We start from the raw sequence: 23,417 nt of genomic DNA, 5'->3' as shown, positions 1-23,417 counted from the left end.
TTATAATTAATCAACCAATTTTTAATAGACAACTATTCATCCCCTCTTGTACTTTCAGTATGAATGTGAAACATGCATGCTAGTCAAACTCAAATATATAAGGCCAAATACATAGATAGACCATTAAACTTGGGCTAATTTTTCATTTTGGCACTTTAACTCAGTCTTGTTCCATTTTGGCCCTCCAACTCCATTACTTTTGTTCCACTTTAACACAAAATTTTTTATCCCAGGTAAAAATGCAGCGCGTGCAAATACCCAGCTGCTACCCCTTCCCCCGCGCAAAAGAAAATATTTTACTTTTTTTGTAATTTTAAATTATTATTTTTTTCGTTTTTCTGCTCCCTCCCGGGGAAAAATTATTTTATATATATATTTTCAGTAATAACTACGGGTTCAACTGAACCCATAACTTTCGACGCGGAGTAAAAATTTGTATGTAATTTTTTTTTAAAATTGCAAAAATAATAGATATGAACTCATAACTTTAAAAATATGATGGGTTCAATGTTAAAAACATTAAAATTGAATCCATAGGATTTAAATCCTGGATCCGCCTTTGCGTTGGGAGTATGAACTTTGGCTTAAAAAATGACTCTCACGCGCCTACAAGGGTGAGACAAATCAAACATGGAATCTAGTCAGCTTTTGTGTTAAAATGGAACAAAAAAAATAAAATTGGAGGGTCAAAAATAGAACAAGACTGAGTTAGAATGTTAAAATGAAAAATTGAGCTAAGTATAATGGCATGTCTATGTATTTGGCCAATATATAATATGGAATCTCTATCTCTCAGGCTGCAGGTGTACATGTGAGCCATGTGGGACCCTAATTAATTCCCTCACGTATAGTTCCTGTCCTATCAAGTGTTGAAGCTCTCTGCTTTTAAATCCCATCACAAATCTCTCGTGACCACCCCTTACCACCGCATAATGGGCGAGGACGTCTCCTACCTTTATTCTATTTCTTGTTCCTAAAATGAAAAATTTCCTATTTTGAGAACAACTTATTTCAATTATTCTTCATTTTTTTCTTCAAACTTTTTTATATTCTTCTCTCTCTTCTATATTATATTATTATCTTTCATTTCAATTTTATTTTTTAATTTTTATTAAAAAAATTCCATCTTTTATTTTTATTAATTTGTAATTTCCATTAAAAAAATTCCATAAAATTTTAAATAATATAATTTGTATGCAAACATTTATTTTAATGTATTTTTAATCTTCACTTTTTAATTTTAGCAACATCTAATATTTTATATTCGCACCTTTCAATTTTAGCAACATCTAATATTTTATATTTGCACCATTCATTTTTTGAGATAATTATATATTTTTTGTACAATTATAACTTATAATAAAATTAACTTACAATTTTACATAAAAATAATAAATGCACGAAAATTAATTTGTCAAAATTATACACCAAAGTTAAGATATAAAATTAATACTATAAAGACATTACATAAACATAATTATGTATATACAAAGAGATAAATTAAAAGATTAAATAATAAAATAATAATAAAAAAGTGATGAATAGTAATGGGGGAGATGAATAGTGTCCCATATTTGAGGAACACTATTCATTCCCCATTTTGGGGACAAAAATGGGGGAGTGTTGGAGCTAAATTAACCCAAAAATTACCCTCATTATGGGGAATGAGGGTAAGGTTGGAGATGGCCTGACCTAAACATGTTCCTTTGTTGTTTTCAGATAAATGGTACTCCCCGTTTCAATTTATGTGAACTTGTTTGACTGGACAAGGAATTTAAGAAAAAATGAAGACTTTTGGAATTGTGATCCTAAACAAGTTATAAAGGGGCCAGAATATTTGTGTGATTATAAAAGCTTCTCATTGCGGGTAGAATAGTAAGTTTAAGCTAAATTGTTTTCAAATTTAGAAAGGGTTTATTTTTTTTGGAACAGACCAAAAAGGAAATAGGTTCATATAAACTGAAACGGAGGGAGCAGTATTTTTTTGTTTATTTAGATTCCGTCGTAGGTCTCAATCGTCTTGTGGCACTGAATATGATTAAATCATCTATCATAGAGGACTAGTAATGCACAGGGAAGAAACTTATAGAAAGTTCGAGCAGCAAATTTATTGGTTTCATGGTTGATAATAATTATAAGCTAAATGGAACAACAGCACAATTTATATTATCAGTGTCGGCTGCTTAAACCAGTTAGATGAGTAGACATCATTAATTTAATTTGAGAACTTGACCACAGAATAAGAGGTACATGACGATCATCACAAAAAAAACTATCGTATATATGAGTGGAAACATTTATGGTTGTACAACATGGGGAACCAAGCGAAGAGAAAAAGGAAAAAATAAAAAAAGATGTTCCAACTAATAAAGTCTTGATAGTTGATTAAATAGTAGCAGGAGAAAATAGAAATAGCTAGGTGATGAGATAAAGGTGTGGTGCACAGCTCAAAAGCTAATATTAGGCATTTAGGAAAGTGAAAGTTTTTGGAGTAAAAATTAGGGATTTTTACCTATCTATACCATATATCAAATCTTATTACCAAAAATGTTCATAATTTGTTATTTACCCGTGTAGTCCACACTTTTACTACAAATTATATACCAATCCAAAAATAGGTAGATTTTGCCATAAAAAAAGCCCTAAAATGAAGGCACCAGATCTGCGTGTGATTCTGTCAACAACAAATTCGAATTGCTGCGTAATTCTCTCCTTCCTCAACGGAAAGAGATCTCTCTTCTCTCACTCAACTACAATTCTCAAAAAACGCAAGCTACTGAAGCTCCAGTAATCAAACGGAAAGGAGATTTCTGTTCTTCATCTTCATCTTCATCTGTTCTTCCATATATTTTCCACCATTGATAGCCATTAAAAAGCTTGAAAGCTTTGAATTCAAATTTGGGTTTTCAAAAATAATTATTTGTTTGGATTGGGTGTTGTTGTAAATAATTCGGAATATGTTTAGGAGTTTATATCTCAATTTTGAGGGGTTTTGGTGAAGATTAGACTTGGTTTTGACTGAATTTTAGATTGAAACTCGAAGAAGAAGAAGAAGAAGAAGAAGAAGAAGAAGAAGAAGAAGAAGAAGACGTATTTCCAGAAATTGTAGATAAATTGTAGTTAAATTGTAGAATTGTAGATATATTGTAGATAAATTGTAGATAAATTGTAGATGAATTGTAGATTGGGAAGACTAAAACTTCTACAAATCTTCTACAATCATGTCGAAAATGCCAATTATGCTACAATTGAAATGAGAATTTAGATATTAAAATTCAATGTATCTATTTTGTAGATATCTTGTAGATTATTTGTATTCTGATTGTAGATGCATTATTTTCTGTTTTCACAAATCCAAAACGACTAAAGCTTCTACAAAATCTTCTGCAAAAAACAGTCTACAATTTATCTACAATTCTTCTAATTTAACTACAATTTGACTACAAAATATCTACAAATTCTGGAAATATGTCTTCTTCTTCTTCTTCTTCGAATTTCAATCGACTGTGTTAACCAGTAACCTTCAACCACTGCCCCAAAAAAAAAAGAGGTCAAAGAATTTTGAACTCTCTGCCATTATTATTTCCAGTGGGAATTCAAGCGGTTGGATCAAAGAATTTAAAATTTTCTTGTGAATCTGAAAATATGATATTCTTCGACGGTGGTGGGCAGTTGGGGATGATCAACGAGAGGAAGCATAGGAGCATCGTGAGTTGTGTGTATGTTGTGAACAGTTGAGATGAAAGGAAAGAGAAAGTGGGAAGATACAGTCCTATAATTATGCCTAATATAAATGAACCCTTAATTATATCCCTAATTTGAATTATGGTATAGAAATGGTAATTTGGTATGCTTAAATGTAATAAACACAAACCTTAAATATTGAGGGTAATAAGGTTTGATATATGGTATAGATAGGTAAAAATCCCTAAAAATTATTGTTATGTCCAACTTTTCTCATAAAGGAGTCGTCCCTTCACTTTTCTCGACTCTACTTCTACTAAGTCATAGGTTTTGCATAATTGCATTTGTCGGCAATTTCATTTTCAAAGTCAGCGTTTGGTTGCAAAAAATCACTAATTTTAGACCGGATAGATAATTTGCTGATGTAGAACGACGGATTTCAAAGTGCTCATGCGGTCACTTTTATAACCCGATTTCAAAGTGCTCATGCGGTCACTTTTATAACCCGACGCCGGAATTTCTCATTTCGGGATATTTTTAGTTTCAGTTAAATTCATATATAGTTCAATTAGTTTAATGTGTTTATTTTTATTTTTTTGGTAATTTTACTAGTCACTCCAACCGTCCCACTCTATGTAAGACGATATGGAGTATGAGAGTCAAGCTATCTTGGTGTGAATTACATAAAAATACTATAAGTTACCATAATTACCTATCCACAATATTTAAAATGCATATAAAAAAATTATGATCAAACAAAAATTCATTTGACTCTTCAAATAATCACTGTGTCCCATAAATGGATAGAGAGAGTATTATTGGTGAATATTTCAATATCCATATGTGAAATTGACGCCTTTTTTTTTTGGTACATATGTGAAATTAACTCCTCAAAAGGCAAGAAGGAACTTCTCTTTGTTCGATTTTCTTGTTTTTGGAAGTATTTTGAGAGGAAGGAGAATATAGGTAAGATGAGAATAAAACTTGTTATCTTCGAGTAGAAAGAGTCGTGCAAATCTCCTTATTCTATTTTTATCAAATGCATCATCTGGATAAATACTTACAAGATATGAAGATAAAGGAAATCAGGAAGAAAACAACTTTTTTGTTCTTCCATCAGCTTCTGAATATTAAGATGGAAAGAGGACTAAATGACAGGTGGAAGCCCATAAAAGAAATGCGTTTATTTTTGCATTTTTGTTTTCGTATTTCTTATAACATCTTTCTACTCCTTTTTCTTTTTCTTTTACGTGTGCCTCTAATCCTTTATGCAGGGGCATACGGAGCTTTGAAGTATCGAGTTCACATGCATTCATTACTTTTGAGGTAAAGTATAAATTTATGTAAAAATTCACTAAATTACAATAAATAGCAAATATAAATCCATCACGTAAATATATAATATATTCAATACTAAAAATTTTAAAAATTAAATTCATAGAACTTAAATTCCGAACCGCCCTTTGCCTTCATGTTCTTAGGACAGTTGGAAACACAATAGATGAAATGTGTATTCGTGTATGGGAAAAAGATTAGGAATGAAGATATTCGAGAGAAGGTGGGCGTGACCCCCATGGAGGACAAGATGTGGGAAGTAAGACTCAGATGGTTCGGACACATTCAGAGGAGGAGCACTGATGTACCGGTGAGGAGGTGTGAGCGACTGGCTGTAATGGGCACGCGGAGAGGTAGAGGGCGACCTAAGAAGTATTGGGGAGAGGTGATCAGACAGGACATGGCGCGACTTAGGATTACTGAGGACATGACCCTTGACAGGGAATTATGGAAGTCGAGCATTAAGGTTGTAGGTTAGGGGAAACTTGTGAATATTTCTACAGCACAATAGAGTGAGACTAGCCAGTTAGGAGTTAGACTAAGAATGTCATTGGTCGTCTATTGATGCAGGGCTTTACCTGCTAGTTTTACTATACCAGCCATCTATTTCGTATTTCGTATTCTGTATTTCATATCTCTTATATTGCTGTTATTTTATTATGCATTTTTATGGTACTAATATATCGGCTCCTGTTGCTTTTTTGAGCCGAGGGTCTCCTGGAAACAGCCTCTCTACCCTTCGGGGTAGGGGTAAGGTCTGCGTACATATTACCCTCCCCAGACCCCACCTGTGGGATTATACTGGATCGTCGTTGTTATTGTTGAAAAATACCTCCTTATATATCCAGCTATGCCGAAACTTGAACGTCAAATAGCATATGCGGATTGCCGTCTGTGTTTTGACAAACTTGGGAGGTGATCTCTGGTGTGACGGTAAAAATTTATTTACGCTCAATCATACTAATTAATTTACCATAGTTAAGTACTAAATTAAGGGAGAATCTGTATTAATTAACTATAGTTAGTGATAATCATGTATGTGAAGAACTATTTTATTTATTTATTGAGTTGATGTAAACATTTGATGCGAGTAAGTATTTACTCCTGTATAACTAATTAATCTTTAGTTTATATTTTTATGCTTTCAACTTTTTCCACTTATATGTACTTCTTTCAAAATTCATATATCTTCCTCAGTTCCTTAAAATGCATTTTGCTACCCTCATTTGCTCGGTTATACTAAATAGACGAGTTATAGTAGATACAAAAATTACTATAAAATACGTTATTGAACATCAGTTACATTGAAACAAGAATTCTTTCTTCTAATTTTCGAATTCTTTGACACCTTGAATAGCAGTACTAGCTCGGAAATTACAAATTAATTAACACCTCGTTAAGGATAATTTGTTCAATCTTTTTAATTTTTGTTGTATCTAATACAAATTTCTAAAATATTACGTGTGTGTATATATATACTATAAAAGAAAATGGAAAGAACTTATCCGCATAATATATTTGCATCAATTTATACTGTGAATGTTAATGGTTCTTTACCCTTCTCTTGTGCAATTGTATTAGTTTTCGAACAAATAGCAAAACTATTTGAATTAACACAAGGGGAAAAAAGTTGAGGTGCTCTCTGACAAAAATATAATAAGTCCCCACCTCATTTTGTGGATCTTGATGATTTATTCAGATATAGTTGCATCACCGATACAGCAAATATTATTATTTATAAGAAACTATAATCTTGGCTTAACAACATATATATTATACAAACTTTCTTAGAGGATCTCAATTTCCAGCTTATTTACGTACCATCCGAGCTTTTCCATGTTAAGAAATAGTTAAAGTGCGTTTAGTAATTTACTTCACTTCTTATCTGTTAATTCAGGTTCTGATCAAAACAAAACAAACCTAACCAAGGAAGAAACAAAAAGATATTACTAAGTGGTTCTCTGTGTAAAGAATCACAAGAAAATACATCTGACTTCACACCGTAACAAAAAATGGTCCATATTTTTAAGTTTTACCTAATTTAGCCTATATTGTACATATTTTGAAAGTACTAGCAAATTCAAAATCTGTGTTCTTACAGTCATTGCTTCTAAAAGCTATGGAGTTAAATTTGTGTTCTCACAACTATTGCTTTCACTCTCTCTTCTTTCCACATCTTCTACTTATGCTTCAAGAGACCGTCTGCCATTACTGCTTCTCCCCATGTGTCACCTGGTTACAATGTAAGTAAATTGAAGAGTAGAAATCCACCATTGAAGGCCATTCAAAGCTTTGCTTTCGAAAATATGATTTTTTTAGTTTGTTAGTTGTTTCGATTGGGTGCTGTTCCAATTGATTGAAAATATCAAAGTTGTTCAAAATTTAAATTTGAAGTGATTTAGAATAGATTTGAGCAAGATTTTTGAGTTAAATTTCAAAAAAGACGCAAGAAAGAAGACGAAGTTAGTTTTTTGTATAATCTTGTATAATAGTGTATATGAGTGTATAACACATCTTATACACTTTTATACACCTTTATACAAGTGTATGTAGACGAACTTCTTCCACGATTTTGCAGTTCTTCTTCAAAACCAATCCAAATCTCCATTAAATGACATCAAATTTTATATACAACCTTCTTATACTATTTCTAACAAGTCTAAATAACATCCACTTCAAATTTCTCACAAAATCAAATTCAAAAGTTAAACCAACATATTTAAACTTGTTAAAAATCTAAGTTTCACCACCCAAATGGATTTGGTTTGTTGAACTAATATTTGAGTCACAGCTACAGATTCGAAAATTAACTTAAAAGTTTGAGCAATTTTTTTAAAAAAATTAAATAGTAATTTCTAGAACCTATTAAAATTAGATGTTGAATCTTAACATATTATTTTTGGACTAATTAATTGTAAATTAAAATATAACTATAAAATTAAAAAATAGGGAGCCTAATTGTTCCTATCTGAAAATTTCCCTTCTCTTTATTATTGTTATGGTGAGGTTCTTTGGGAATGATAACATACTTTTTCAACGTGAGAATGATAATAATTATATTGGCCAATACTTGCCTGCTTTTGACTCATGCCGTGCGCCAAGTCCTAAAGAAAATCTTACTCGACCTCTTACCCAGTGAAATTCAGGATACACATACCGATCTAACTTTTATCTTGTAAAGATAAAAAAATTATTTTCAATTGACCCTCGAATAAAAAAAAATATAAAAACTCGCTTCCCACGGCAAATATTTTTATGCACGAGCATATTAATACTCCTATTTTCAGTTTAAATAATTGTTGTAGTTGTAAACTAAATTTGATTCAAAATATATTAATTTCTTAGAAAGAGAATAGTTACTTATTCATATCTACTCTTACTGTTTCCAGGATTAAATTTAAAACAAAATAAATACAATAATATAGGCGAATACCCATGTAAGTAAGATTATTAAATATCTTCCAAGTGCTGTGCAAAAATCTTAATATATAACATGTATCGTAAATACTTTATGTGATTTTTTATTTATCACTTTAGCCAACAAAATTTGGTTCAGAATATTGTCACTTTATAAACCAAGAAGACATTTATTGCTCTTCAAAAAAGGCATGTAATAATTAATTACCCATTTAAAGAAAAAAATAAGAGTAATTTAATGGAATACCCTTTAAGACCAAAGCTATTAAATATTTTTCTTAATAGCTGTGTCAAAATTTGTGAAGTGCGCGAAAAACACGGTCACCGCATACTCGGCTCTTATAATGACACAACACACAAAACATTACCCACTGAGTTTCAAATCAGATGAGGTAATTTTTTTATTCTTTGTTCCAAAATGAATGCATATTTATAAATTTAAAAATAATTTAACTTTAAACTCTTTATTTTATTCATTTTATACTTAATTAAAAAAATTTATAACTATATAAATGTGATGACCCCATAAAACTTTTACCTCTTTGATCACAAATTTAAAAAAAAAATGGAGAGAGTATTCCAAGATCACACAAAGTGCAAAAGCACCTGCCAACCTTTCTTACCACCAGCAAGTTACTGTCAATTCTTGTATTCATACACTTCTGTTTTGAGATTCTAAGCGTGCGCTCGGGAAAACACGTTTCCTTTAATATTCGTAATTTAATGTAGTAAATACATAAAAATACACGATCTAATAATGGTCTTTATATAGTGTATTTTAATAAATATTCCCCCCAGAGCAACTTTCACTCCAGTCTTTTACACTCCCCATCTCATTACCCTCCCCCACTTTACCCCATCCCCTAGGGCCTAGGTTCTTTGCCTTGGCAACAAATCTGTGTCGGAGATCTAACTTTGTTACTTCTTAATCTCTGCAACTAAAACATTGGCTTGACGTACCATTTATAAACACAAAAAAGATTCCTATTTATAATACTCACTACTAGTGCCCTTCTTTATTTCCTTTTGCCTCGTCTCTATCTAATAGTGTTTGGGTAGTGACAGCGAGGCTTAAAGAGTTCAGCTATGTCCAAGCTTTTCATGGGGTTCTGGGCTGTGTTTTTCTTGTTTAGCAAATTTGTGTATTCTTATGAAGTTGAAGAAGAATTCTGTTTCAATAAAACAGACGGCCCATTCTTTGAGTCTGTTTATGAAACTTCTGCTGCTGCTGCTGCTGGTGGCATTAATCCCACTCCTCTTATGATTGGTCTTACACTTATCCCTGGAGCTGCTGCAAGAGGAGCTGGTAAATATACACACACACTGATTTGCTGTCTGTGTTCTTGTATAAATGAACTTCTAATACATTGTGTGTACAATTTTCCTCATTTGGGACAATTTTACTTTTTGTTTTCCTTCATCCCTGTCTTGCTATGGAGCGAAAAGGGTAACTTTTTAGTTCCCATCTGATGATGTTTCGACTACCCTGTATAGATCTTGCACTAGATTTTAGTTTTTCAGTGATTAACCATCACTTTAATTAATTATTCTTTTACTTATGAATTCATTGTTAAATCTTTTTTTTAATCATTTTCTAGGAGGGGAAGATTCGACATAGTTGTCAGTTGTTTATTTATTTTTTTATCTTATTACTGTTGCTTCTTTTATTAATAATTGTCTCTCTGACTCCTTGTCAAGTTTTCTGGTTTTGATCTTCTATTAGCTCAATGAAAACGATTAGTCCAATTTAGTTGATTAAGGGAAATTTTTTTCTCCCTCACTTGTTGATTAGCTTTAGTCAATTGTAATTATTGGTGGTCCTTAAAAAAGGTTGTGTAATTAAGGCCGTCTTGAAACTGATTGTGGTTCCTTTTTGACTTTGTTCTTTCGCATTTTTACAGTGTGTTTAGATGGAACTCTACCAGGTTATCACATACATCCAGGTTCTGGGTCAGGGGCAAACAGTTGGCTCATTCAATTGGAGGTATATGCTAAACGATAGCTCTGTCATTAATTATATTTAATGTGTAGTTAGTTGTCTTAGCTGTCACCATTTATGAGAGTTCGTTTCTAGTTAGATATTGTTGTCTTGCATATTCTTATTTGAGATCAAGGTTTACTTGATTGCTCGATTAATTGATTGTTGTGGTCCGGAGAACTCAAAGTTGGTATTTTAATAATATCGGGCTGAAATGAACTTAAACGGAGCAACATAGGCAATTAGGATTGATATAGTCGACCCCAACTCGCTGGGGACTCAGGTGTAGTTATATTGTTGTTCGACAAGTTGTTCGTTAACGTACAAGTTTGGTACCTGTCATACTCTCTTATCAGGATTATGGAATTGTATCCCATTTTAGAATTCCAATTTCATGCTTCCCTAAATTGGGGAATTAAGTATATGCTAAATCCAGCGTTTTACAAAATTTTCCAGCTCTATAATTGCATTTATTGATTCAGAACCTAAACTGAGTGATGCCTCTTGTGGACAGGGTGGAGGATGGTGTAACACTGTTAGAAATTGTGTTTATCGCAAAACGACTAGACGCGGCTCATCAAAATTCATGGAAAAGCAGATTCCATTTACTGGGATTTTAAGTAACAAGGCTGAAGAAAATCCAGGTTCGCTGATAATAATAATTTACACTAAGACTTTTACAGATTCTGCATTTGAAACTTTTCTTTATTGTCTCTTCTCTGGTTGCAGATTTTTTTAACTGGAATAGAGTAAAAGTTCGTTACTGCGACGGAGCCTCCTTTGCAGGGGACAGTGAGAATAAGGTGTGTCACAGCCTGCACCATTTTCTTCTTTTAGTATCCATTTATCATGTAGAGATGCTGTTTGTCTGCAATAGTAATTAGATGGAGAAGAAAATGACAGCTGAAACTTGTCATACTAACCATTTTGCCTTCTTTACATTCTTTGTCGTCTGGTCTTTTTTGTTTCTTTCTCTTTTGGCATTTTGAGTGGTAGTTGGAGGGAAATGACGTTTACGAAATCGATAGTCTTCCTGTGTGAGGTTGGGCAAAAGACAGTGGTCTTTTAGCTCCCTTTACTTTTTCTGTTAGCTCAATGACATCTATTGAAACAGAGTGACTTTGAACTTTTGGCACTTCTGAGCTGCTCTTCCCACATTTCATGCTTCCTGTGAGACTGAGGATGTGTAGAAGTTTAAATTTTCAAGGCTCCGCATATCTGTTGCATCTGCTGTTCGATATTCTCATTCTCAGGCTTTGAATAATTGTATATACTTTCTGTAGTTCTTTCTCGCGGGGCCACAGAGAGTGATGGTTGAACAACTAATACTAGCATAAGCTAAATTTTTATGGTTAGCATGTGCCCCTTTCCGAAATCTCACAAATTTGACCTCTGACCATGATACAAGCTTTGTTCATCTCCACTGATTAAACCATTTGATGTTCATGCATATATGTGTGATGACATTAAAGTTTGATAAAGTACAAGAAACATTTGAAGTTACTATATGATTTGATTGCTTGAGATGTACTTTATAAAGATTTTGTTGACTTGTTTTTGTGTAAACTAGTTGTATTGAATTATATTTCATTTCTCTCCAGGCTGCACAGCTGCAATTCAGAGGTCAACGTATATGGGAAGCCGCAATGGCCGAGTTAATGTCAAAAGGAATGCGTAATGCCCAGCAGGTCAAAATTACTTCTTGCCTTATCATTTGGGCTGTTCTTGTCATTCATATTCTGATATAGATAATCGTGTTTCAGGCTCTTCTCTCTGGATGTTCTGCTGGTGGTCTAGCTTCAATATTGCATTGTGACGAGTTCCGAACTTTGTTCCCAAGTAGTACCAAAGTGAAGTGCCTAAGTGATGCTGGATTATTTATGGATGCGTACTTTCCTGATCTTGATACACCCAATATACTTCAATTCCTTTAGTAACAAGATGATGTAATGGTCTTTTTTTGGATAATATGCAGAACGGATGTATCCGGGGGGCACGCCCTCAGAAACGTATATCAAGGCGTAGTTAGTGTGCAGGTACCAGACACCTCTAACTCTATATTGGTCAATTTCATCAAACTACTGCTTTTGCGTGTTGATTGTCAAAATACTGTTAACAACTAAAGTGTTTATCTAAGTTTAAGGATTAATTGTTGTCAAGTTTCTATTATAGTTACAGAGATGCTGCCAGAGTCGGACCCAAGATTTTAAGATCACGGGTGCACTTTTTTATTGTATATAGAGTGTCCACTATTAATATCCTATTATTTTCTAAGAATATATACATGTATATATTGAAGTTTTGCCGAACTTTATGGGTGTCCGTGACCCCTCTACCTTATGTATAGGTCCGCCTCTAGATGCTGCAGTCCTCTTACCAAGTCAGCACCCTTGGAGAAATAAAAAGACTCAAAACTTGAAAAGCAATTTCATAGCTACTTATTCTCCCTACATTAATGTCTTTCTTGACCAGCTTAATCAATCCCAAACTACGGGTCGGCCATATGAATTTTCTATACTCATTCCTACTCTAATAAGGTTTATTTTGATCCTATACTAAATAATAACATGAACACCGGACCTAATGCAAATATAACAGAAACAACTAAGTCTTACTCATCATTTACTTAGATTGCATTATGTTCTTAACTAAAGGTGCATTGATTTACAAGAGGTTATGTCTTTTTGAGACAGTTTTTCTCTATTAGAGAGAATCACAAAATAAAAGAACTGTTAAGGGATATCTTTTTTGCATTTTTCGATAACTTATCTCCAAGCATTGCTAAGCAGAATATTCATAATTTTAACAGGGTCTTCAAAAGACGCTACCAAGTACTTGTACCAACAAACTTGATCCAACCTCGGTAAGTCTTTTTAAATATAATTGCCTTTTCAATATCTGATATCAGTTCATTTTACTAATACAATTCCTATATTTCTTCCTTTCCAGTGCTTCTTTCCTCAGAATTTGATCGACAATATCAAGACCCCTCTATTTCTGCTAAATGCTGCCTATGATTCCTGGCAGGTAAATTCTCAACTCCATAGATTCTTAGTTTTCTCTTATTTGGTGGTTTCATACATTACAATCTTTGGGAAATGATCGAATAGGTTCAATCCAGTTTGGCTCCTCCAGTAGCTGATCCTAAGGGCTTGTGGCATGATTGTAAACTCAACAATGAACAATGTTCTGCATCACAAATTCAATTTCTGCAAGGTATGATCCACTAAGCTCTTAATTTTTTGCCTTTTCGGTATTCTTAGACACTGTACTTACATGTCGATGAAATACATTTTGGAACAGGTTTCAGGAATGATATGCTAAATGTTGTTAAAGGCTTTGCTGCCTCAACACAAAATGGTCTCTTCATAAACTCATGCTTCGCGCACTGCCAATCCGAGAGGCAGGATACATGGTTTGCTGATGATTCTCCCCTTATCGATAACAAGGTACCGTTTGTAAATCCTTTTCTCTCTATGCTATTTTATTTTCTTTGTGCAAAAGATAATTTGAATTTACAACTGGATCTGACAAATAATATCAACAAACATTGGAACGATATGCAGCCGGTTGCACTTGCAGTTGGAGATTGGTATTTTGATAGAGCAGGCGTGAAGTCAATTGACTGTGCTTATCCATGCGATAAAACATGTCACAACCTGGTCTTCAAATAAAATCAAATTCTTTTCTGCCAACTTAGCAGAAATATGTCATTATCTTCATAATCAATTCCCCTCCATTTATTTAATATTTACAAGTGTAACAAAGTTTACTGTAGACAATGAATTTGGCAATTTAGTCAGAATTGCAGTTAAACTAGTAGTGCTCGAAGGGTACTCCTGTGCCAGCCAGTGTATCGTCGAAAAGTCTTGCTGCTCTGTTTGTTACATATTGTTGTATACATCGAAAATTTGCTGGATACTCCAAATATATTTGAGCAACCATGTAAAAATATCTAAAAATTTCAGGGGAGCACTATTTGGTCGCCCTCATTTAACTTATACTTCGTACAAGAGTATTTAGATTAATTTACTCTAATACAATAAGTCACCATATTTTTAATCACAGAAAAACACATTACATTAAATATGGACAAATATTTAAATAAAATTTAAGAAGAAAATACGTTGATCATAATGAGGGAACATCAGAAGGCGTAGGGAATTTTGTGGATGTAAGGGCATATAACCCAAGACATAAAGATGCACACCAGACAATCAGGGCCGGCTCCAACCTTATGAGGGCCCCATTTCTTAAAAATAGTGTAGGTTCATAAGTATTTAAAAAATATTAAAAATTGTAGCTCAAAGTAACAATATAAAACAAGAAGATAAGTAGAAGAAGAGAAGAAGAGATAACTTTCTTATTTCATCAAGTGTTCAAGTGTATTCCATCTCACATTTCATGCCTCTATTTATACTATTACATATGAAGGTTACAAAATAATTGTCTTAAATATGACATTAACAATTGAGATAATGGAGAGAGTTTATGGAGGTGTGAGAGTTACAATCATAATAGTGATGAGTAGTGGGAGGTTATTCACATTATGGGTGAAAATAGTGGGAGTAGTGGGCATCCACATTAACTATAGGTTTTACAACACTCCCCTTTGAATGTCCAAAATAAATAATATGCCTCGTTACAAACCTTACCAGGAAAACCCAGTGGAACAAAACCTAGACTAAGGGAAAAAGATTACAGCGTGTATCTTACTCCCCTTATGAAAACATCATTTTATTTCCCGAAGACGGCACATTCCAATCTTCTATCTCAACTTCTCAAATATTGAGGTTAGTAATGCCTCAGATCAGCCAAATTATGAACGAATCTGTTAAACATTAATTTTACCATTTTGTTAAAGATCATGTGTGAAAAAGAACTTTGGTGAAATGTGCTTTGTTCTGTCTCCTTTGATGTATCCTCCTTTCAGTTGAGCAATGCAAGAAACATTGTCTTCATATAGTGTAGTTGGATTATCTGTTTTCATAGGAAAACCACACATTTCCTGAATATGCCGAGTCATTGATCTCAACCAAATACATTCCCGACTAGCCTCATGAATGACTATTATCTTAGCATGATTTGAAGATGTGGCAGCTATTGTTTGTTTCATTGAACGTCATGATATAGCTGTACCTCCATATGTAAACAAATAACCTGTTTGAGATCGGGCTTTATGTGAATCAGACAAATAACCTGCATCGGTATAGCCAATCATTTCTCACTTGAATTCATTAGAATAAAACAATCACATATCTATAGTTCCCCAAAGATATCTTAATATATGTTTAATACCATTCCAGTGTGTTCTTGTTAGGGAGGAGCTGAATCTTGCTAATAAGCTTATTGCAAAAGCAATATTTGGTCGAGTATTGTTGGCAAGATACATCAGTGCCCCAATTCCACTAAGATATGGAGTTTCATCACCAACGAGATCTTCATCATTTTCTTGAGGCCGAAATGGATCTTTATTTATGTCAAGTGATCTCACAACCATTGAGGTACTCAATGGATGTGCATTATCCATGTAAAATCACTTAAAAACCTTTTCAGTGTATGTTGATTGATGGACAAAAAATCCATTTGGTACATGCTCAATTTGGAGGCCAAGACAAAATTTTGTCTTACCAAGATCTTTCATTTCAAATTCTCTCTTAAAACACTCTACAACTTTTGGAAGCTCTTTAGAAGTGCCAATGATATTCAAGTCATCAACATACACAGCTATGATGACAAATTCAAACACAGACCTCTTAATAAAGATACAAGGGCAAATAGGGTTATTTTTGTACCCATCCTTTAGCAAATACTCGCTAAGGCGATTGTACCATATCCTCCATGATTGCTTCAATCCGTATAAGGATTTCTGAAGCTATATTGAACAAGTTTCTCTTGAACTTTTATGTGCTTCAGGAATTTTAAATCCTTTAGGGATTTTCATAAAAATATCATTGTCTAGTGAGCCATATAAGTAGACTGTGATAACATCCATCAATCGCATATCAAGCTTTTCATGGAATACTAGATTTATTAGATACATCAAGGTAATTGCATCTAACACAGGAGAACATGTCTCCATATAATCAATGTCAAGCCTTTGCGAAAACCCTTGTGCCACAAGTCGTGCTTTATATCTTACGACTTCACCTTTCTCATTTTGTTTTCGCACAAAAACCCATTTGTACCCTACTGGCTTGACACCTTCAACCTTTCGGACTATTGGTCTGAAAACTTCACGTTTTTCGAGTGAAACCAATTCCGCTTGAATTGCATTTTTTCATTTTGGCCAATCATTTGTCTATCTACATTCATCGACAGATTTTGGCTCAAGATCCTCATCTTATTGCATTACTTCAACTGCAACGTTATATGCAAAATTATTGTCAACAACAACATTATTCCGGTTCCACCTTTTTCCTGTAGAGACCTAACTTATTGGGATTTCTTCATTTTCATCATTTCAATGTACTAGAACCTCATGTGATGTCTTATCAATTATTATGTCTTTATGCTCCTCTTGAGCAATTGCCTCCATGTTATGATCATTTTGATCATTTTCTCCTTTCCTTTTTCGGGGATTCTTATCATTGGAACCGATTGGTCTACCACGTTTAAGGAGTGGCCTAGACTCATTTGCATTATCATACTGTTCAGTTGGGACATCAACTCGAATTGGAGCATTTACAGCTGTAATATGCGATTTAGTAACCCGTGAAAGGTTAGTAAATGCCTCTGGCAATTGATTTGCAACATTTTGCATATAAATGATCTTTTGAACTTCTTGTTCACATTGATTTGTACGAGGATCCAAATGAAATAGAGATAATACGTTCCAATCTATCTCTTTTCCCGGCTGTTTATTTTCTCCCCCTAATATTGAAAAAATCGATTCATTAAAATGACAATCAGCAAAAGCTGTAAACAAATCTCCTGTCATAAGTTTTAGATGTCTAATAATAGAAGGAGATTCATAACCAACATATACTCACAACCTTCGTTGGGGACCCATCTTTGTGCGTTGTGGTGGAGCAATTGGAACATATACCTGTCACACCTCCTTTTTTCGTACCCGCAGGGCGCAAGGGGGAGTTTTTTCCAATTAAAGGACAATCGAAACGGGATTCGTTTATTTATTTCAGAGTCGCCACTTGGGAGATTTAGGGTGTCCCAAGTCACCAATTTTAATCCCGAATCGAGGAAAAGAATGACTCTATATTACAGTCTGCGTACCAGAAATCTAGATAAGGAATTCTGTTAACCCGGGAGAAGGTGTTAGGCATTCCCGAGTTCCGTGGTTCTAGCACGGTCGCTCAACTGTTATATTTGGCTTGATTATCTGATTTTAAATACAATATGAACTTATGTGCAAATTTTATCTTTTTACCGCTTTATTATTATTGTTTTTATAAGAATGTGAACATCGCTTAAAACACGTCTTTGGACTGCGTCACATGAAATGCACCCACAATCCGGAACGCATTTTATTTGATGTTTTGAGATTTGGATTTGGGTCGCATGAAATGCACACCCGAGTTTAAGAAAGTAAATTATTAAACGCGCGCCTAAAGAGACTATCGCGTTATTATTTTGCGGAGGCCGTGAAATTCGCTAAACGACCCTCCCGAATTCTAAGTAATTTTAAACAAGTATTTACTTTGGCTTGATTATCTGATTTTAAATACAATATGAACTTATGTGCAAATTTTATCTTTTTACCGCTTTATTATTATTGTTTTTATAAGAATGTGAACATCGCTTAAAACACGTCTTTGGACTGCGTCACATGAAATGCACCCACAATCCGGAACGCATTTTATTTGATGTTTTGAGATTTGGATTTGGGTCGCATGAAATGCACACCCGAGTTTAAGAAAGTAAATTATTAAACGCGCGCCTAAAGAGACTATCGCATTATTATTTTGCGGAGGCCGTGAAATTCGCTTAACGACCCTCCCGAATTCTAAATAATTTTAAACAAGTATTTACTGAGGGCCCCGCAATTTGTGTTTTTATTCGGCGAGGCTCATCTCATTCTTATTTTTTTTTAAGAATTTGCAACGTCATGGAAATGCATCTCGGGCCACGCCACAATCAATGCGCCCGTGACTAGAGACATATTTCGACTCCGTTGAGATTTGGATTTGGGTCACATAAATGTGCACCCGAGTTTAGGGAGATAACATTATTAAAGGCGCGCCTACAGCAACTAGCGCATTATTATTTGGGGTAAGGCCGTGAAATTTGCTAAACGGCCCGCCCCGGAATCTAAGTATTTAAGACATATATTTTGTGAGGGCTTCGCAATCCATACATTTTTATTTGGCGAAGCTAGTCTCGTTTTTTTTTATTTATTTGAGGGCAAACTTAAAGCAATTACGATTTTCTACCCATGAAATCATCCGAGGTTAAACAAAAAAAACAACGATTCTAACAGGTAATAATATCCAGGGTAAAAATGAAAAAAATAGAATAACTTCGTTCATATGCTCACATTTACTTTAAGCATGCAGTAACTAAACATAGAATAAACATTTTTAACATAACAACAAAAATTGCATTGTTGACATTCATATATATCGAATATTCTCATTTATTGCCTTGAACCATAATATGCAAAATGAATGAAATGAGACAAAGGACGAAGAACACCAACCTTCGAACCTCGACAATCCTAGAACGACAAACAGTGCTTCCTACGGAACTCGAACCGGATCTCGCTGAACAACGACGGAACCTCGGACAAACACCTCGACGTGCCGGACCTCGATGGAAATAGAAAACTCGGACCCGCAAGTACTAACAATCCGCCATGTTCGCTGCTACTGACCTTTCTCGACCCAGCAGCTTGGTGCGAAAAGATGAAGCAGGAGGGGTCGAGGGACAGTGACGGGGTAGAAGAACACAGCAACAGCTGCCTACGTTCCGACGAGGGGGGGGTGACGACGAGGTTTGCTGGATTTTTGGCTCGGCAGGTGGTTTTGGGGTAGGGTTGGGTTAGGTTCAAGCGTTGGGGGGAACTAGTTGCGACGTGATGTTGGGACGCTGTGGGTGGTGGTTTCGGAGTTTGGACGCGAGAGGGGTCAGCTGGGTGGTTTACCGGTAGAGGATGGTGTCGAAGGGTGTTGGGTTATGGCGTCGGGGTGGTGTTTGGGAGGAGGAGGATGTTGATGGTGGTTTTGGGCAGTGGGGGGTGCCGGGGAAGGTGACGGGCGGTCGGAGCCTTGGTGGACGTGGGGTCGACGATGGAGGTTTTGGGCGTGGAGGTGACGGGTTCTGCTGGGGGAGTAGGGAATGGAGGTTTTTAGGGTTTTGGTCTTGTTCAAAGGAGGAGGAAGGTGACGAGCAATGTACGCCAGGTTTAATGGAGTAAACGCCGGACTGGTTTGACGATGGTTATGGGCAATGGGGAGTCGGTCCGGTGCTGGGGGAGTCCGAAAAAATGTAGTTTTTTACAGTAGGTTTTTTTTGTTTGGTTTTTCAAAGAAGACGGAGGAACAGTACTTGTTCTAAGCCATTTTTTTAAAAATCCTCTGTCGGGGTGATGGGGAAGGTGAGGGAGTTGGTGTTTCTGCCGGACGTGAGGAGGGTCGTCGTGGGTTTTTTGGGAATGGAGTTGGGTAGTGATGGAGGAGTTTAGGGTTTTTTCTTGGTTTTTCGCTGGTGTTTGCTTCTTCTTCTTTTTTGAAGAAGAAGATTGAACAGTCCTTTTTTCCAAAAAAATTCCAAGTCCCCCCTTTTCCTGTTGGCTTTCCCGTGTTTTGTAACACAATGCCCATGAAAATGAGCCCCACGCGTGGTGGGGTTCGAGGCATATGTCCACCACGCGTGGTGGGGTTCCCCATGTGTCCTGGACACTGTTTATTATGGGCTAGGTCTGAAAATTAGGCCTAAAACCGGGTAGTTTAAACCCGAATATTATTCTTTTGCCCGGACCCGAGAAATAGGAACACGTTGCTTAACTAGTCCTATGTAAGCAAAATAACTACCAAAAATAAGACTAGTATTTAAACAAAACTATATATTTTTAAATATTTTTCAAGATTTTAAAATAGCTACAAAAATATTAATAAAACTATTTTTTTGTAATTTTCGTTTTTAAATATTAAGATAAAATATGAGGTAATATTTTTGTATTTTTCAAAGTTAAAAATGACTATAGAATATTAATAAAACTATTTTTTTTGTAATTTTCGTTCTTTAATAAAGACAAAAATATGACGTAATATTTTTTTTGTATTTTTCAAAATTATAATGACTGCAAACATTAATAGAACTATATTTTTTTTGTAATTTTCGAATTTATATAAAGTACCAAAATAAAGTACAATTTTTGTATTTTTCAGGTTTATGAGAGATACATAAACTAAAATTTATATATATATTTTTTTGAAATTTTCTTTTTGCAACAAAATAAAGTAAAAATAGTTAAAATAGCTATACTAGACCCAATTTCACATATTCATGCTAAAAAATGTGAAAATTCTCGGGGAGGGTCAAAAATCACGTGCTTACAGCTGCCCCTCTTTGACTGGAAACACGAAGAGTTTTCTGACAAAGAACGACTAGCCGTGTTTTTGACCCGACCATTACTTGGACGGACTACACTTCAGGAAGAGGGAATGTGACCGAGCCCTGGTATCTGAGCTGCCTACATATCCTTGGTTATACAGGAATCAGGTCACGTGTAGTTCGGGATGAGAGAGAGAGTGAAGTTGTACCGAGGTGAAGAGCCGATCGAGGTGTCGTTCCGTTGAGGTTCCGGTCCACGGTCCTGTCATTACAACAAAAATGAAAACTGAAAAAGACTAACTAAGTCTATCAGCTACTAGTTACAAGGATTCCTATCTTTAAGTCTTCTGAAACTTGGTCTTGAGTCTTGAATGGTGCTTCGTACAGACTTTGGATTTGAACCTTGATACTTGCTAGTTGTAGGCGCTAGTTCTTGAGCAGATCACATTTGTTCTCCTCATCCGTGCTTCGGATTCATTCATTTTTCTCTTTTTTCTTTTTCTTCTTTTTTTCTTTTTTTTTGTGACTAGCTTTTGTTGACCCTCTCAGACTGTTGACTCGCATTCTTGGGGCGAGATTCTTGTTGCTTCTATCTTGGATTGAGTGCTGAGGATTTTTTTTGTGGCTTTCTGCCTTCCAATGGGTTACGGCCTGACTTTGAACGATCCCGCTGTTCTGTAGGCGGACCCCTAACTTCTCAATCTTTGACATATAACAATCTTTTGCTCTACAGGCAGTCCCCTGACAATCAAAACAAACAAAACAAACAAAATTTCCTAACCTAGTTTGTACTGGGAAGGTTTGTGAGTCGTTAGCAAAATCGTAGCCCACTGATACTACTGATGCAGTGCTGAGAGTGAACTAAACACTAGATTAGGATGTATTCCCTTGTTATACAGGTGGGCGCCTAACTTCAATACTCGAAATGTGAGGACTGAAATGTATTCCTCTGTTCTATGGGTGGGCGCCTGGCTTTAGGAAAATGACTCCTTTTTTTTTCAAAATGTTTTTTTTAGCATCTTAGGAGAAAGATTCATCGGACTAAGATTTTGATCCTAGGAGAAGGTTCGTCAGACTAGGTCTCTATCTTAGGAGAAAAATTCGTCAGACTAAGATTTCGATCCTAGGAGAAGGTTCATCAGACTAGGTCATTTTTGTTTTTTGGTTATCTTAGGAGAAAGATTCATCAGACTAAGATTTTGATCCTAGGAGAAGGTTCATCAGACTAGGTCATTTTTTGTTTTTTGGTTATCTTAGGAGAAAGATTCATCAGACTAAGATTTTGATCCTAGGAGAAGGTTCATCAGACTAGGTCATTTTTGTTTTTTGGTTATCTTAGGAGAAAGATTCATCAGACTAAGCTTTTGATCCTAGGAGAAGGTTCGTCAGACTAGGTCTCTATCTTAGGAGAAAAATTCATCGGACTAAGATTTTGATCCTAGGAGAAGGTTCATCAGACTAGGTCATTTTTTTTGGTATCTTAGGAGAAAGATTCATCAGACTAAGATTTTTATCCTAGGAGAAGGTTCATCAGACTAGGTCATTTTTTTGTTTTTTGGTTATCTTAGGAGAAAGATTCATCAGACTAAGATTTTGATCCTAGGAGAAGGTTCATCAGACTAGGTCATTTTTTTTTATTTTATTTTTTATATTTTTTTTTCAAAAACAACTTAGGAGGAAATGCATCTCCTATGGGTAAACTTAACTTTGAGGAAGTACGTTTCCTGTGGGTACAATAAACTTAGGAAGTCCGTCTCCTATGGGTACAATAAACTTAGGAAGTGCGTCTCCTATGGTGAAACTGACTTAGGAAGTGCGTCTCCTATGGTGAAACTGACTTAGGAAGTGCGTCTCCTATTGATGAAACTTGCTTAGGAAGTGCGTCTCCTATTGGTGAAACTTGCTTTAGGAAGTGCGTCTCCTATTGGTAAAACTGAAACTTAGGAGGAAATGCATCTCCTATGGGTAAAGACGTGGAATGTATGCCTCTATTATCTGGGCGGGCTCCCAATTTCAACACTTGAAATAAAAAGACTGAATGTATGCCTCTGTTATCTGGGCAGGCTCCCAATTTCCACACTTAAAATAAAAGACTGAATGTATGTCTCTATTATCTGGGCGGGCTCCCAACTTCAACACTAATAATAAAAGACTGAATGTAATGCCTCTATTATCTGGGCGGGCTCCCAATTTCAACACTTAAAATAAAAGACTGAATGTATGCCTCTATTATCTGGGCGGGCTCCCAACTTCGACACTTGAAAATAAAAAGACTGAATTTATGCCTCTGTTATCTGGGCGGGCTCCCAATTTCAACACTTAAAAGTAAAGACTGAAACCAACATATCCTATTTGAGGGCGGATGAACCCAACATATCCTATTTGAGGGCGGATGAACCCAACAGATCCTATTTGAGGGCGGATGAACCCAACATATCCTATTTGAGGGCGGATGAACCCAACATATCCTATTTGAGGGCGGATGAACCCA

At 35.1% G+C, this 23,417-nt stretch overlaps 1 protein-coding gene across 1 annotated transcript; it reads left to right on the top strand.

Moving 5' to 3' along the window:
• The first annotated feature begins 9,151 nt into the window (after window positions 1–9,151).
• LOC107826495 (pectin acetylesterase 12) lies at window positions 9,152–14,342 on the top strand. Its single transcript, XM_016653482.2, has 12 exons — window positions 9,152–9,742; window positions 10,338–10,420; window positions 10,929–11,058; window positions 11,144–11,217; window positions 12,016–12,102; window positions 12,178–12,302; window positions 12,390–12,450; window positions 13,224–13,277; window positions 13,364–13,441; window positions 13,525–13,630; window positions 13,718–13,863; window positions 13,981–14,342. Exons 1-12 carry the CDS (start codon window positions 9,523–9,525, stop codon window positions 14,086–14,088), a joined length of 1,272 nt encoding a protein of 423 aa, XP_016508968.1. The 5' UTR covers window positions 9,152–9,522; the 3' UTR covers window positions 14,089–14,342.
• The last annotated feature ends 9,075 nt before the right edge of the window (window positions 14,343–23,417 follow it).

Source organism: Nicotiana tabacum, chromosome 18 (genome assembly GCF_000715075.1).
Source record: "Nicotiana tabacum cultivar K326 chromosome 18, ASM71507v2, whole genome shotgun sequence".
In the NCBI taxonomy this organism is placed as follows: Eukaryota; Viridiplantae; Streptophyta; class Magnoliopsida; order Solanales; family Solanaceae; genus Nicotiana; species Nicotiana tabacum.
This window is presented reverse-complemented; position numbering and strand designations above follow the sequence as displayed.